Source organism: Haliaeetus albicilla, chromosome 5, assembly GCF_947461875.1.
Source record: "Haliaeetus albicilla chromosome 5, bHalAlb1.1, whole genome shotgun sequence".
In the NCBI taxonomy this organism is placed as follows: domain Eukaryota; kingdom Metazoa; phylum Chordata; class Aves; order Accipitriformes; family Accipitridae; genus Haliaeetus; species Haliaeetus albicilla.
In genome coordinates, this window is record NC_091487.1 from 40,239,124 (window position 1) to 40,252,420 (window position 13,297).

General features: G+C 47.8%; 1 protein-coding gene across 3 annotated transcripts in view; it reads left to right on the top strand.

Moving 5' to 3' along the window:
* Window positions 1–13,297, top strand: part of RGS6 (regulator of G protein signaling 6) — a 298,899-nt gene that overhangs the window by 252,708 nt on the left and 32,894 nt on the right. For all 3 annotated transcript variants that reach the window (XM_069784286.1, XM_069784288.1, XM_069784287.1), the window contains exon 15: window positions 5,635–5,821. In XM_069784286.1, the coding sequence (XP_069640387.1) occupies window positions 5,635–5,821 (187 nt within the window). The remainder of the gene's footprint in view (window positions 1–5,634; window positions 5,822–13,297) is intronic.

A 13,297-nucleotide genomic window follows, 5' to 3' on the forward strand; every position in this document is an offset into this window, starting at 1 on the left:
ATTCAGTGGTATAGCAAGGGGACCAAATTCTGCTTTTTTACGTAGTGGTGCAAGTCCCAAATCAACAGGGTTGATTGGGGTGGGGTATTTCCATATCTTCCTAGCTGAGAAAAATTGGTCCCGGTGGGGGTCTCGAGTGAGGCACTGCCAGAGATAGCAGCAGACTAGACTCAGTGACCTCCTGGGTCTCCTTCCAGCTGTGTTTCTGTGTTCTCATAAACTTGCAGGATCATGTCCACCAGTCTCCTGGGCTTGGCTGAGCCCTGTAACTTACTTATTTACTGGCTGTCTATTATTTATGTGAGAGCAGGAACTTCAGTTGGGTATTTTTCTCTCTGTTTTTATTTTAACTTTCTTTCTTGCTCTCTTTTCTTTCCCTCTCTGTTGCTATCTTTCATCTACAATTTGTTTTGACTCTGATTTTTGAAGTACCCAAAATATAGCAGACAAAATGCCAAGCTTCAATTAAAAAAAAAAAAAAAAAAAGGCCAACAGAGAGTTGTTATACATTTTTTATGACCTGGAAATCTCCTGAGACATCTTGAGATAGCTGAGATGTTCATCTTAACTGGTGGATTGATTTTTCCCCCCCCCCCCCCCAACTTCAAAGAATGTCAGCTGGAAGGAGAAACAACTAAGTGGGAATATGGGACACAGGAATTTTACCCGAAGGGAAAGGAGACTGCACACCTGTTTATAGACCTAAATAGAGAACACATGACGCTTTATGGGAATGCACCGTGAAGCTTGCAGTGCGCGAATGCAGGAGTTTTGTGCGTTATTATGAACATATGTTGAAAATCGAGTTCTCCGGAAAAGAATTTTACCTGCAGAAAGTGTTTATATCTTATGTGACCCCTCACGGCTGAAACTTGCTGCCAATTTTTTTTTTTTTTTTTTTTTGGTAGTTTTCATCAGGAAAGGAAAAGTTTGGTCCCTGAGGAGAGCACATGTATCAAGCAGAGCTCCCCCCGCCCCAAGCCCCCTGTTTGCTAACTAAAAAGCAGGAATTGACGCAGGAATTTTCTAACCGCTCCCAGCGTCACCGAAAGGGCGGGGGGGGGGGGTACCTTTAGCCCCTTGTTCCTCGGTGTCCCGTCCCAGGGGCAGCCTGCCGGCTAACGGCGGGGGGGAGCTGTGGCCGTGGGTGTGTGTGTGGGGGGTCTGTGTGCCCGTGTCCCCCCCGGGGGGGACGGGGAGGTCTGCCGGGGGCGGCAGGTCTCCTCCCGGCCTGGCCAGCAGGCGGCACGGCAGCTCCGCGCCTGGGCGGGCTGGGAGCCGGGGAGGCGGGGGGGGGACCCTGCGCTGCCACAGCGGCCTTCGGGCTGGCGCGGCCTGGCTGCGAGAGACAGACCGACCGACCGACCGACTGCCGGGGGTGAGCTGCCGGCGTCTGTCCCTGCCGTTCCTCAGCACGCTGGCACCTCGTTTGCTGCCTAACCAGAGAGACGTTTCCCGGCCCAGAACGCGTAGAAGGTGGCAGAAAGAGGGGCTTGCGGCTTGGGAGAGGAGAGAGGGGAGGAAGGAGGGCGAGGGGGAGGCCAGCCGGGCAGCGGGAGGCTTGCCCTTGGTCACGCTGACCCTGTGGTCTCCTTGGAAAACGCTGCCTTGGCGAAGGACTGTGCCCTTGGCACGCAGCCTCCTGGCCGGCATCTATCCCCAGCGTGCCCTGCGGAGGACGGATTTCTGCTGGTCTCAGCCACGCCGAGCTCGCCGTACCGAGGGTCTGGCCGTTAAGCAACACAAAGGTGTAAATGTTTCCCCTGTCCGAACTGCACGTTGATTTATACCTATTACCTTCACTCATTTCCCCTCCCAGCTGTGACGTTAAAATGATATTTTTTCCCCTCGGTCAAAGGAATAAGACTGTGAGTGGTGGGGGATGCGAGGCGGGAGGTGCACCGCATACTCACACGGAGCTACTGAGGCCAGGAGAGGAGCGTGCTCGTGTTCCGATCTGATAGTCGCTCGCTGACTTCACTGTCGAGCCAGGGTTATCGTGTCCTCCTCCCCCAAGATGGGGATACAACGCTGTCCTTATGCTGACAGTCATCCCTCGGTCTCTGGAGTCATCTGTATTTTGCCTCTTGGTCAGGTTTTAAAATTATTTTTTGTTTTACAAGGTACCTCAGAAGCAACCCCCTGCCCTTCCCCAGCTGTCCCTTCACCGAGGGGCATCTGCGAAGAGCAGCCCGCAGTACCCGAGCTCCTCCGGGGTGCCCTGCGGGGAGGCAGAGCGGGCATGCTGAGGCCCAGGAGCTCTCTCTGCCTTGAAGCGGCTGCGTAGGATAAAGTGCCATTGCTGGATATCTCCTGCAAGTGACAGCAGCTTAATTACAAGCTGGAGGAGGCTGGCATGGTTTATGCCTTTGACAACAGTTTAGGACACCATATTATCAGCCTTCTCCAGATCTTGCATGCTGGTTTATGAAGGGCAAAGAACCTGCGATCAATGCCGCCATTCCCTCGGCACGCACAGCCCCCGTGCCAATCCTGCTCTGCTTACAGGGCACCTGCGGAGAGGACACACGAGGACATCTCCCTCCTCCCTCGCCCTGTGCAAGAGGTGTCCGCTGGAGATCTGCCTCCCAGAGAAAGGGAGAAGGCAATGCAGGATCTTCTCCTGGCTCCTTGTGAATGTGGGACTGGGCTTTTGTGCTTCAGAAATTGTGGGACTGACTCGGGGAGTGCATTTGCATGCACTTTATAATTGAGCACAAATTCCAGCACAGCCATTGTGTATCTGCTCTTTTCCTGGACATAAATACCTGCTACTTTCTTGTAAATACTCTAGAAATCCCTGCTTATGCATTGACTTCAGGATGATTCCTTGTGGCAGAGAATTTGCCTTGGAGTCGAGGCTGTGGGGCTGGGCACCCCTCTTTGATGTTCCTCGATTTTCAGATACCAGCTATAGTGAATAGCTTTGAAATTTTTACCAAGACAAAACTTCCCTTTGCCTTGAAGAGGACATCCAGCCTTGGGCATGAATTCACAATCGCTTGCAGTAAAAAGAGCTTGTTCTTGTTAGTGTCAGGTTGGTCTGGTTGGTTGGTTTTCAGATTGAGCCAAATGGTTATTAAAATGGATGGTGCTCCTGTTCTGGCAAGCTGTCACTTCACAGTGCACCCGGTTCTCTCATGAGCGTGCTTTCCCAGCCCGGCTCCAGGGGCAGAAGATAAGCCAGGAGAAAATGTTCTCTCTAGCCAAGTGCTTGTCTGAAGTGTCCCAGCTACTCTGGAATGATTAGCATCTTTTCCCTTTATGCCTTTTCTGCGTTCGCATGTTCCCATCCCATCTGAAACTGAATGATAAAATATTTTCAAAGTAAAGAAAGCCACATATGGCGTCAGATTGTTGCGCTGTGAGTGCCACCCTTTACTCTCTGTGTGCATGCGATAAGTGGGGTTATCACTTATGGTTTAAATAACAAGGCAGGACATCAGGCACACTTAACGTCTTGAAGATGGAAAAGGGCCAACCACGCACACCCCTCCGCCAACCCCAAATACTATATTTTGGTTTGTAAAACCAAATGTAACTGTGTAAGCACCACCAGTATAGGACTCTGCAGGTATTGGTGTAGTGTCGCAGTGTACCCCAGTCCGTTTTACTGGCAGCCTGCTAGGGAGCCAGGAAAACCATATGAAGGAATATGATCAAGTGGCTTGCGTGAGTCAGGGCTGCTGCGGCATTAGTCCCCGTGCATGCAGCAGTCCTGCAAACGCTGGAGCAGTGCTGCAAAGGGCAGGCAGTCACTCGGAGAGTTACTGGTAGGGTTGGGCAGCACGTCCTGCCCAGGTGGGGTCCCAGCCCCCAGCACAGTGACACAGCCTCCTGCTATCTCACAGGCTTCACGGTTGGGTTAAGCCATTATTTGGGGGGGGAGAGCACAAGACGGGGCTGGCTTAGCAGCGGCAGAGCAAGAGACGAAACGCACGTACCTGCAAACATGGCCCACTCACATTGGAGGCATGGGTGCAGAGAGCATCCTCGCCTCGCACGCCTGCCTGGCAGGGCAGGAATGAGGACAAGGAGGGTTTAGGCTGACCTTGCACACAGTGCGGATGTCGTCTTTTCCCCAGTTGGCCATTTACCTCTGCAGGTAGGGGACCGGGCTAAATAGGTTAGCGGCCTCATTCGATTACGATAAGCCCGGTGTTTGTGGGGTGGTTAGGTACTGCCTGGTATGCTGCTGGTAAGGAAGCAAGGGTCAAAAACAGCACAGGAGTCACTGGGCTGCTGGCTCCTCCACCTGCCCTCGCTGCCAACAGCATTTTGGTTTGGGAGAGACTCTATCTTCCTCCTTCCACTGCGGGGGAACATTTGTCTTAGTGGCAGGAGGCTGGCACCATTGAATCATTCGTGCTGGGAAATCAGACTTTCAGTTAAAGTTCAACTGGTTTATTTAGTAGTGTCCCATAAAGACAAGAGGGTGACACAGGATTTTCTAAGTTGTGCAGCTCTTGCGGATGCCCTGAACAAGCAGTGACCCAGACAAATGCTGTCCCCACCGCACGGTCTGCAGAGCCGAGGCGGGTGTGCGAGAGTGGTGCAGGGCAGGGACAGCCAAGGTGAGCCCTGCCCTCCTTGTCATCCCTGGGCTCCTTTGCCATGGGGTAAGAAAGAGCTGGTTATTACAGGTGGCTGCAAAGGTCCCTTCTGTACCTATTTGCCCTGTAGCCCTCAGTGCTCCCTGGAGAGCACTATTGTACCCGTTCAGCCAGGTTGTAGGACCTGGGTACCCAGGGCAGAGGCCGTGGAGGATATCTTCTTGTTAGAAGGTAGAGTTCACCAAAACAAAAGGCTACTGGGGGCCATGCATCTTCTGAATTAATCACCTGAAAGAGCATATTTCTGTCAACAATAAGTAAAACCAGCACCACCACCAAAATACCTTTTTTTTTTTTTTTTTAGGGTAAGAAACAATGCATGTTACTCCTGCAAAAATACTCTGTGGCCTTTGGTTTCACAGATCGAGATGTGGATTATGCCCTTAGCCATGAAAGATATGATCTCCTCGATGTTTATTAACTTATTTTAGTCCGTAAGTGTGGTCCAGTCAAGAAAATATCCTTGTGAAATTGGAGTATGGCTATGACAAGATGCATCTGTTCCCATGGCATCCATCTAAATGCTGGTCAGTTTACAAGTAAAAAAAAAAGTTTTCTCTAAGTGCCATTGCTACAGCTTCGCCCTGGAAATGATATGAATATTAAGTTTGTTCTGCATTTTGCATCCCCTCTGGACACCCGATCCTGCAGGCAGGAATGACCAGCGGATTGCAGCGGGGCTGTGGGAGGCAGAGCCCGCTCTCGTCCTCCAGCTGCACTGCTCTGGAGGTTTCCTGTTTGTATGCCTAATGTCACACTTCTGCAGGGGTGGTTTGAATAAGAACATATCACTTCTTAAAGTTACTGTTCTGGTCTTAGCCACAGTGTAAGGGTTTGGTATAAGGTATACCACACCTTCCCCTAAAATCATGCTAAATAGAGAGTCTTCTGTGAATTCAGCTAGATGTGGGGTTAGGCTCTACATCTGTGTTTTGGGACTCTGCCCAGGCTTATCTACAAAGTCTTATCTAGATTTCTATCTTTTACTCTTTTCTCCCCTTTTAATTTTTACCTAGTACAGGTTTTGGTTGGCTGTCCAAGATCTCAAGAAACAACCTCTACAGGATGTAACCACCAGAGTGGAAGAAATCTGGCAAGAGTTTCTAGCTCCTGGGGCCCAAAGTGCTATCAACCTGGATTCCCACAGCTATGAGAAAACAAGCCAAAATGTCAAAGACCCAGGGAGATATACATATGAAGATGCACAGGTTTGTTTCTGAATTTATAGAACTAATGCTAACAGAACTCTCAGTTTTACTGTGATATTCCACTGTCACGTTGTCACTGCTCACTTGTAAGAAAAAGCAGATGCACAGTTTGAAGTGACTTTAAGGATATCTATTCAAGCTGGGTAAATGATATTTTCTTTGAATCTATCAGTTGTAACAGGCTAATGCTCCTCTGGGAACGAATGTTCCAAAATTTACAAGTCTGCAAGGCACAGCGAGCTGGAGCTATGTCTCAGAGAAAGCAAAGATGAAAGAGTGCTATAAAGTTCAATTTGGCTCTCTGTACTCCCTGTCACCAAAGTCTGGTGTATTTACAGAATGGCTGATATCATCAAAATCCTGGTTAATACACTTTTTTTAATCATTTATTTATTTATAGCTAATTATATCTCACCACCACCACCCCTAGCCAAACCCCAAATTTAGCAGCTCCCTCCAACACAGCTAGAAACTTGTCCACCAGACAATACCTTAGAATAATGATAGGACAGTAGGCAATGCAGTGAGCTTAATCCTTCCCTCCTAAGGGCCCCAGATTTATCAGGGAAATTTTACAGATAAACTGTACACAGAAAATGCCTTTAGGAAAACAGATAATTTGAGAAAAACTGCTATGAGCAAGGATAAAGCTGCATAACCTTCTGAGAAAGTGAAAATATCATTTTATAAAGGCTAAAAAAGAAAAAGGAAGAAGGTGTCATTTGGCAAATATTAACATGGACACAATTAAAAGATATCCTCCTCATAATCATTTTTATCAAAAGCATGTAGTAAAACCAACAGCAAATGAAAAGAATTCCTCTTCTTATATTTTCTTTAAATTGGCATTCAAAGGCAGTTCTTCAAAATACTCCACTAACAAAATATTTCCATCTCAGGGGAGATGTTGTGGACCACTTATACAAGGTTAAGCAATGAATTTTTCAAACCAGCATCAAATACTGTATTTTCCTGAATGCAATCTTGCTCCTTGGGGCCAGCATAGAAGGAACATACGCAAAGTTTCAAGGCAATCCCCTGTGATATCAGCAACTTAAATGTTCTTTTTAAAGCTGAGAAACACAGGAGGATGAAGACATTCTGGCTAAGATGTATTTTTTGCTTTGCAGTTACAGCGAACAAGAACTTCTGCAAATTTGCATCACCTGAAAAAAATGATGATGGCAAAATGCAGGCTAAAGCAGATAGGTGGATAATGGGGGAATTGATTAAATTGATAAGTAGAAGTACTGAAAATAAGATGGATGTTTAGACAATGAGTATTTAATCAGAAGAAGACACAGAGGATTTAGGCTTGAACTGATCAGTTCACAATGTAATTGCCATTCAAAGGGGAGTTGATGAAATCAAGCTGGAGCTCTTGCAGTTAGACTGCAATTTTAGCTCCTTGAGTTAATTCTATTTCAGAGGATTTTTATGCTGATGGATGTTCTCAATTCATCTGCTTTGGTTCATGGACACAGAAGTATGAGACAAAGGTAGACCTTCAGGCCTAGCTGTGGTCCTCTTTGAGACTGAATCTGTGCCAGGAGAGGAGAGGGCAATGTGGAAGGTGAACCCAGTTACCTTCTTGTGCAGAGGACTTCAGGTAGCTCTCCAAAGGCCAAGCAAGCTGTTTCTGACTGCTTGACCAGAGAGCTAAGAAGGCTGTCTAACAAAAGCAGGGAGAAACGGGACACTGCTGAAGGGCGTAGTGCCACGGCGGAGCTGCAGCAATGTTGGCTTTTACTGGCTCATCCTGGAGAGGGGACGTTTTTGCTTGCACATCCACTTCATGGGAACCCAGTGCACCCTGAATCTCCCAGGTACTGTCCTGGCGTCTCCCCCAGGTCAGCCCTGCCACCTCCGGGGCTCTGTTGTTCACAAATCTGCAGCAGGTCATGGCCCAGCTGCCTTATCTCGGCACCCTGGCACCAGGAGCCCATGAGAGCTCCCACACATCCCGCATTCCTAGGGACTCAGCCGGACACAACCAGTCAAAACACCCCACTGTGGGAGGGAAAATATGAGTGTTGTCCTGTCCTGTCCTGTGTAGCTTTAGCGCAAAGAGGAAAACAACTGAAATGTCCTTGTGAATAAAGAACACCAAAAAAAATTAGTTTACTAAACAGCACATTCTTTGAATGCCTGCAGCAATGAGACACTAAGACTAAGAGGAAAGAGAAGGGTTGGCTGAACTGAGAAAATGAAATTGCTGCTCCTGCTGTGGAAAAACAGGAGATGGTGATGTGGCAGTCTAGGCCTTACGCTGACCCAGGAGACCCGCAAAATGCCAATTCTGTATAAAAAGTGCTGGGAATGAACATACTGCTGTGCTTGGGAAGGGGAAGGTGTAGCAGAGCACAGTATATATACTTCAGGCTAGTGAATGCATTATAACCATAAGTTGAAAGCAAAGTATCGTCTGTTATCAGGTGCTTAACAGTCTACATGGATGTGCTTCTTTGCACAGCCTTGGCTCCCAGCCCCAAAGAGCTCTCCCAGATGCTGCACGACCATCTGGTAAGACAACTGTCCTAGAAGAAAACAGGGAGAAAAGGGGGCTCCTGACAAACATGCCTCTCACTTAAGACCTCTTCATCCCAAGGCCACTCACGCTCTAAAGGGAAATGGTTCCTCTATTTAAGAAAAGTGACACTGAAAATCTCAGCTCCAAACGTCCTCCAAACCTGAATTTGGGGTGCATTTATTATTTCAGGCAGACCTACCCCTAAGATGGATTCCCATATCACAGAGGCAAGCGTTTTGCCACTTCCCCGTCCCAGCTGAAGATGTTTGCCCTGTCTTGTCCCTGGCTGCTGCTGCACCCTGCAGTCCTGCGCTGCTCGGCTTGCACAGAGCCGCCTTCCCTTGCTGTGTCTCCTGCATGTCCCCTTGCCCACCCCCTGCCCTGCTCAAGCTGTGCCAGCTCGCCTCGGCTCTGAGCAGAGCGTGCTGTGCTGGCTCAGCCCCTGCTCGCCTCCCCCAGCCATCCAGTTTGCTGGTGTCCCCCATCCTCAAACAGCGCAGCCCCTGCTCCTAGCTCCGTCCCGATCGTCAGCTCTGCCGGCTGTCTTGATCTGCAGCACCTTTTGTCATTTTAGTGCTGGGCCCCTCCAGAGGCGAGCCTACCAATTTAGCTGATTATTTTCTGCTCTTAAACAACTGTCCGCTGAGTAAAATATTATGATTATCAAACCATTTTCACGGGGGAGTAAAGCAGCTTTTAATACAAGGGGCACCGTCGGGAAAGGTCAGTTCAATTAAACAGTGAACTACTTAGCAGGATGTAAGCTCCCACAGGAGTTATCAGCATCATTGAACAACCAATGTGGGGCCCTGCAATATGAAGCAGGCACAGCCAGCTCCGGAAAGTAAATAGGTTTGGGTCCATCTGAATGGCCTCTTTTGGCTAATGAAGCTCCTGACAGCCAAAGTAATTCATCTTTAACATGGGAACCCAGAGCTGTGAGTGTGACAATTATGGCTTATCTGTACAACACGTTATTAGTTTTTAAACTCACCACCACCACCACCACCACCTTCAGGCATCTCCTTGCCTCCTCTGAAATGTCTTTCTGCCTTCAGAAAGTCTTCAATCCCTTCCTCGGTCCCTTGGCCCTGGAAACTAGTATCACAAGAATGCGTTGTGTCTCCTGATAGTAGTGTTTGCTTGTAGGGGCATTTACTGGTAGGCTTCAGAGCTAGGTATGCTAGAGTAAAGTAAGCCACATATTTGTCTTTGGAATTACTTTCCTGTTTGCTTTGTTTATTTTTCTTCTTTCATAAATAAAATAGAGTTTTAAATTGACATTCCTGTACCTGAACTAATCAGCAGCTGATGCTGTTCTTTCTCCCAAGCAGGGAGTGAAATTGCTTGCAAGTGCATCCCTTTCTACCTGAGAAGCCAAGACTCCAGGAGTCCACTTCTCATGGATGATGGGAGAATGTTCTTGCAGATGACTCAGTTCCACACCTGCCAAAACCATGTGCTGCAAGAACACTGTGGTCTTCAATTTTTCTAACTTTTTATCTCTTAAAGTGTTCACCCTCCTAATTAGAAAAAAAAATAAAATCCCTGGGGAGATTCACCTGCTCAGCCCACAGCAGGTATGAATGTTGTGTGCCATCAGGATGGAGTTCATTGCCAAACAGGTATAAGATTTCAATATGTGTTTGTAGCGTGGACTCCAAGAGCTTGAGCTCAATCACTTAAAGGCAGTCCAAGGTGATATAGCAATAGATATCTTACAACCAAAATGTTGATGAGGCATGGAAGGCTGTTTATGTATCCAGCATATATTCTCTAGGCAGGCATCCAAGCAGGGCTGGTGGTCCCTGTGCCAGCATAGCCACCTTTACTCAGAAGCTGTATGCTACTTGTTTCTGTAGGGCTGCATCCTGCTCTGTCACCGTCTCCTATGGGACACAGACTGCCCCAGTGCAACAGAATTTCCTTTCTGCTGCATGAGGGATTCTGCGTGTTCCTCTCCATGGCACAACTCAGCTTTTTGGCAGGATTTTCTCCAGAGAAAACAGAAAGAGGAAGCTGCAGAACGCCCTGCAAGTGTTGGCCAAAAAGTTAAGTAGTTAGATCACGTAGCTATACCACAGCATGTATAGGAGAGAAAACCCCCATCTTCATTGCTGCAACTCCTAGATATTGGATTGTTTGGAAAAGAGACACCAGTCTCCCAAATGCTGCATAAGGTTGTCCCCTCCTCCCAGGCAAAACCTGTTCACTTGGGCTTTTTGCCAGTAGCCAGGATTTGGCCCATATTGAGAGAATCAGCCTCTTAGCCACGATCATTGTTCTCAAAACCTAAAGCTGCTCATATGGCGTTAGACTCCCGGCAGCCCACTCTTGTCTCCCAGGATAGCCCTTGCTATATTTAGGACTAAATCCTCCTGCAGTACCAGGCTGACCCCTTAACTGCGCAGCGCTCGACAGACAACCCTTTGCCTCTGTAGTCCTCCGCACTGCGTCTGCCACGGACCCCCCGGCAGCTCTGCCTTCCCGTTTGTATGTTTGAAGGTATGAAGCAAACCAGTTGTCTCATCAATTTGCAGGGGAGCCAAAGCTAAATTTATGTGTTGCTTTTATCAATGCACTTTCCCACAAAAGATTTACATTGTGTTTCCAACTATGTATCTACAGGGCTAAACAAAGGATTTCTGTGTATTACTCAAAATGAGCTCTCATTGCTTACAGTTATCCCTCCTGCTAAAGCTCTTTCTTACGTTCCTGTGCCTTCAGCCCAGTGTAATTTCATTTGTGGCCTGAAAAGAGGTTTTATGCTTTTTAGTTTAGCAGGGAGGTTAGTCTATATTACAGTATAATTATTCATCTCTTTTTTTTTTTTTCCCCTTAGTAGCAAAACCAACTTGGTTGAATGTGAAGAAAATGCACCAGCTAAAACTGTGGGTGTAAATTGTTGTGTCGCTTAAATAACTTGAGAGTGGCCAAAATGATATTGCTCAGATTTTCCAGAGCAATTCACACTCAGGCCAAGACCCTTATGTGCCATTTACCAACCTGAAACATTTCTTTTCTAAACTATAAATCAAGGAAAGCCTAGCACTCCTGGAGCAGCCAGAGCCCTCATTTACCCCTTGCCCTGCTAGGCGGCAGAACTGCCCGGTACAGCTGAGCCTTCGGGAAGGGGCTCTCCCTGGTTGATGCATGCAGACAGCTCCAACCCTGCAGTACCGCTGTGTTGGGAAGAGTAAAATCCTAAATTCAGGGACCAGAATAAGCAGATCCAGAGGCGTTCTTAGTGGGGATTTGGAGACATTAAGGGGAATCGGAATAAAACCCCCCTGTTTCCCTGCCTCCCCCCCCCCCCACCAACTGGTGTTTTCCCATCAGTTTCAGTCAGGGCAAGTGTGAAGGTCTTCTCCTCTGCAACTTCTTCACTGCTTGCTTCATCTCAGCTGTGCCTGCTACCAACTACTTCAGCTTCCAGAGCTGATGCAGCATTTTTTCCTGCTTTCTCTAAAGTGCATTTCAGGACCATCAGTTAGACTGAATGGCAATTGATCTAAATTGCTCCTAAAAACTGTTGCATTCAGTAGTGGCACAAGTAACGGCTAAAGAGGAGTAGGTCTCCTTTCCTTTCTTTGGCTTTTTGGAGGATCCTGGTGGTGGTGTGGTAGGGGGTCCTGCCAGTCAGGCAGGATTCCTGAGAATGAGCTAGGAAGGGTACAACAGATTGACTAGGATACGTCTCCAACAGCCCCTGGATGGCAGGTTTTGCTGACTGCAGTATGTGTGCGTGCTGGCACAGGGGTTAACCTCATCTCCTCTGCCACAGACGTCCGTGCAGAGTAGAGGTGCCGACAGAAAGGCATTAGGCTGCTGCCAAGTCTAGTTGGAAGGTGCAGCAGTTGCGCACCATGTGCTCTGAAAAGCATCTCCTTGCTTTCTCCTTCCCACGTCCTCTTTGCGCTATAGAGGCAGCTCTTCCAAAAGCGAACCCCGGGCAGGTCCTCAGCTGGCATCCATTATCATCCTTCCAGCGAAGGCCACAAGGCTTTCACTGAGGCGCTGCTCTCTCCTGTGCAAATCTGCAGTAAATTCCTCCCCGGTGCCCAGCATACAGGTAGAACAAACATTAACATTCATTGCGGTTTGCTGTTATTTATTTAGTTGTTTAATCTACTGCTTTACGTTGCTTGTGGGCTTTTCTTCTAATGGATTTGTCTGACATTCTGCAAATCTCCCTTGCAGTTGGCCAGAGGGGCGGCTGCTGGTGTTCGCATGCTTGCAATGCAAAAGGGTCTCCAAATCAGCTCTAACTAGTTTAATACCAGGTGTTGGAGACAGGGTGAAGGGGTGCTCCAAAACAATCCAAAAGATGTTAGTGGGAGAGCTACAGCAAGGAGGATTCTGACCAGTTTACAAAGGGCAAAGTGGGCCCTTGGGGCTCAAGTGAATCTCAACAGCTGTCTAGCCTTAGTGTAAGCTCCCTGGAATGGGCTAAAAATGTGCTAAATGGGAAACCTGTCCTTGAAATGAGCAAAGAATTTGCAATTTCCCCCTATTCCCCCTCGTCATCTAAAGCTTACAGCTGTGTTTAGACACAAGCAGGGAAAACTTTCTATCAGCAAGTTAAAATTTAAGGGCTTTCTGGAATCTAACTGGTGTTCGGAGGTCATGAGAACAATGTGCTTGGCCTTCACAACCCCCAAAAACTCTCAATCAAGCCTGTCATAAAATGTTACAGTGAGTAAGATACAGGTGGGATTAGAAATGGATGTTTAACCACCAACACTCCTCTCGTCTCATATACACGATTCAGAGGAAAGAACCAAGATTTTCTGCTAAAAAGAAGTGTTCTTAACAAAGAACACAATTCCTGAGGTCTGCCAGGTGCTTTGTGCAAGTCAAGTGTTGTTATTATTTTTTTATCATTCCGTTTTTTTCCCCACATACTTCTTGGGTGTTCCCAAGGTCCTGCTTGGCTGCCACCCATG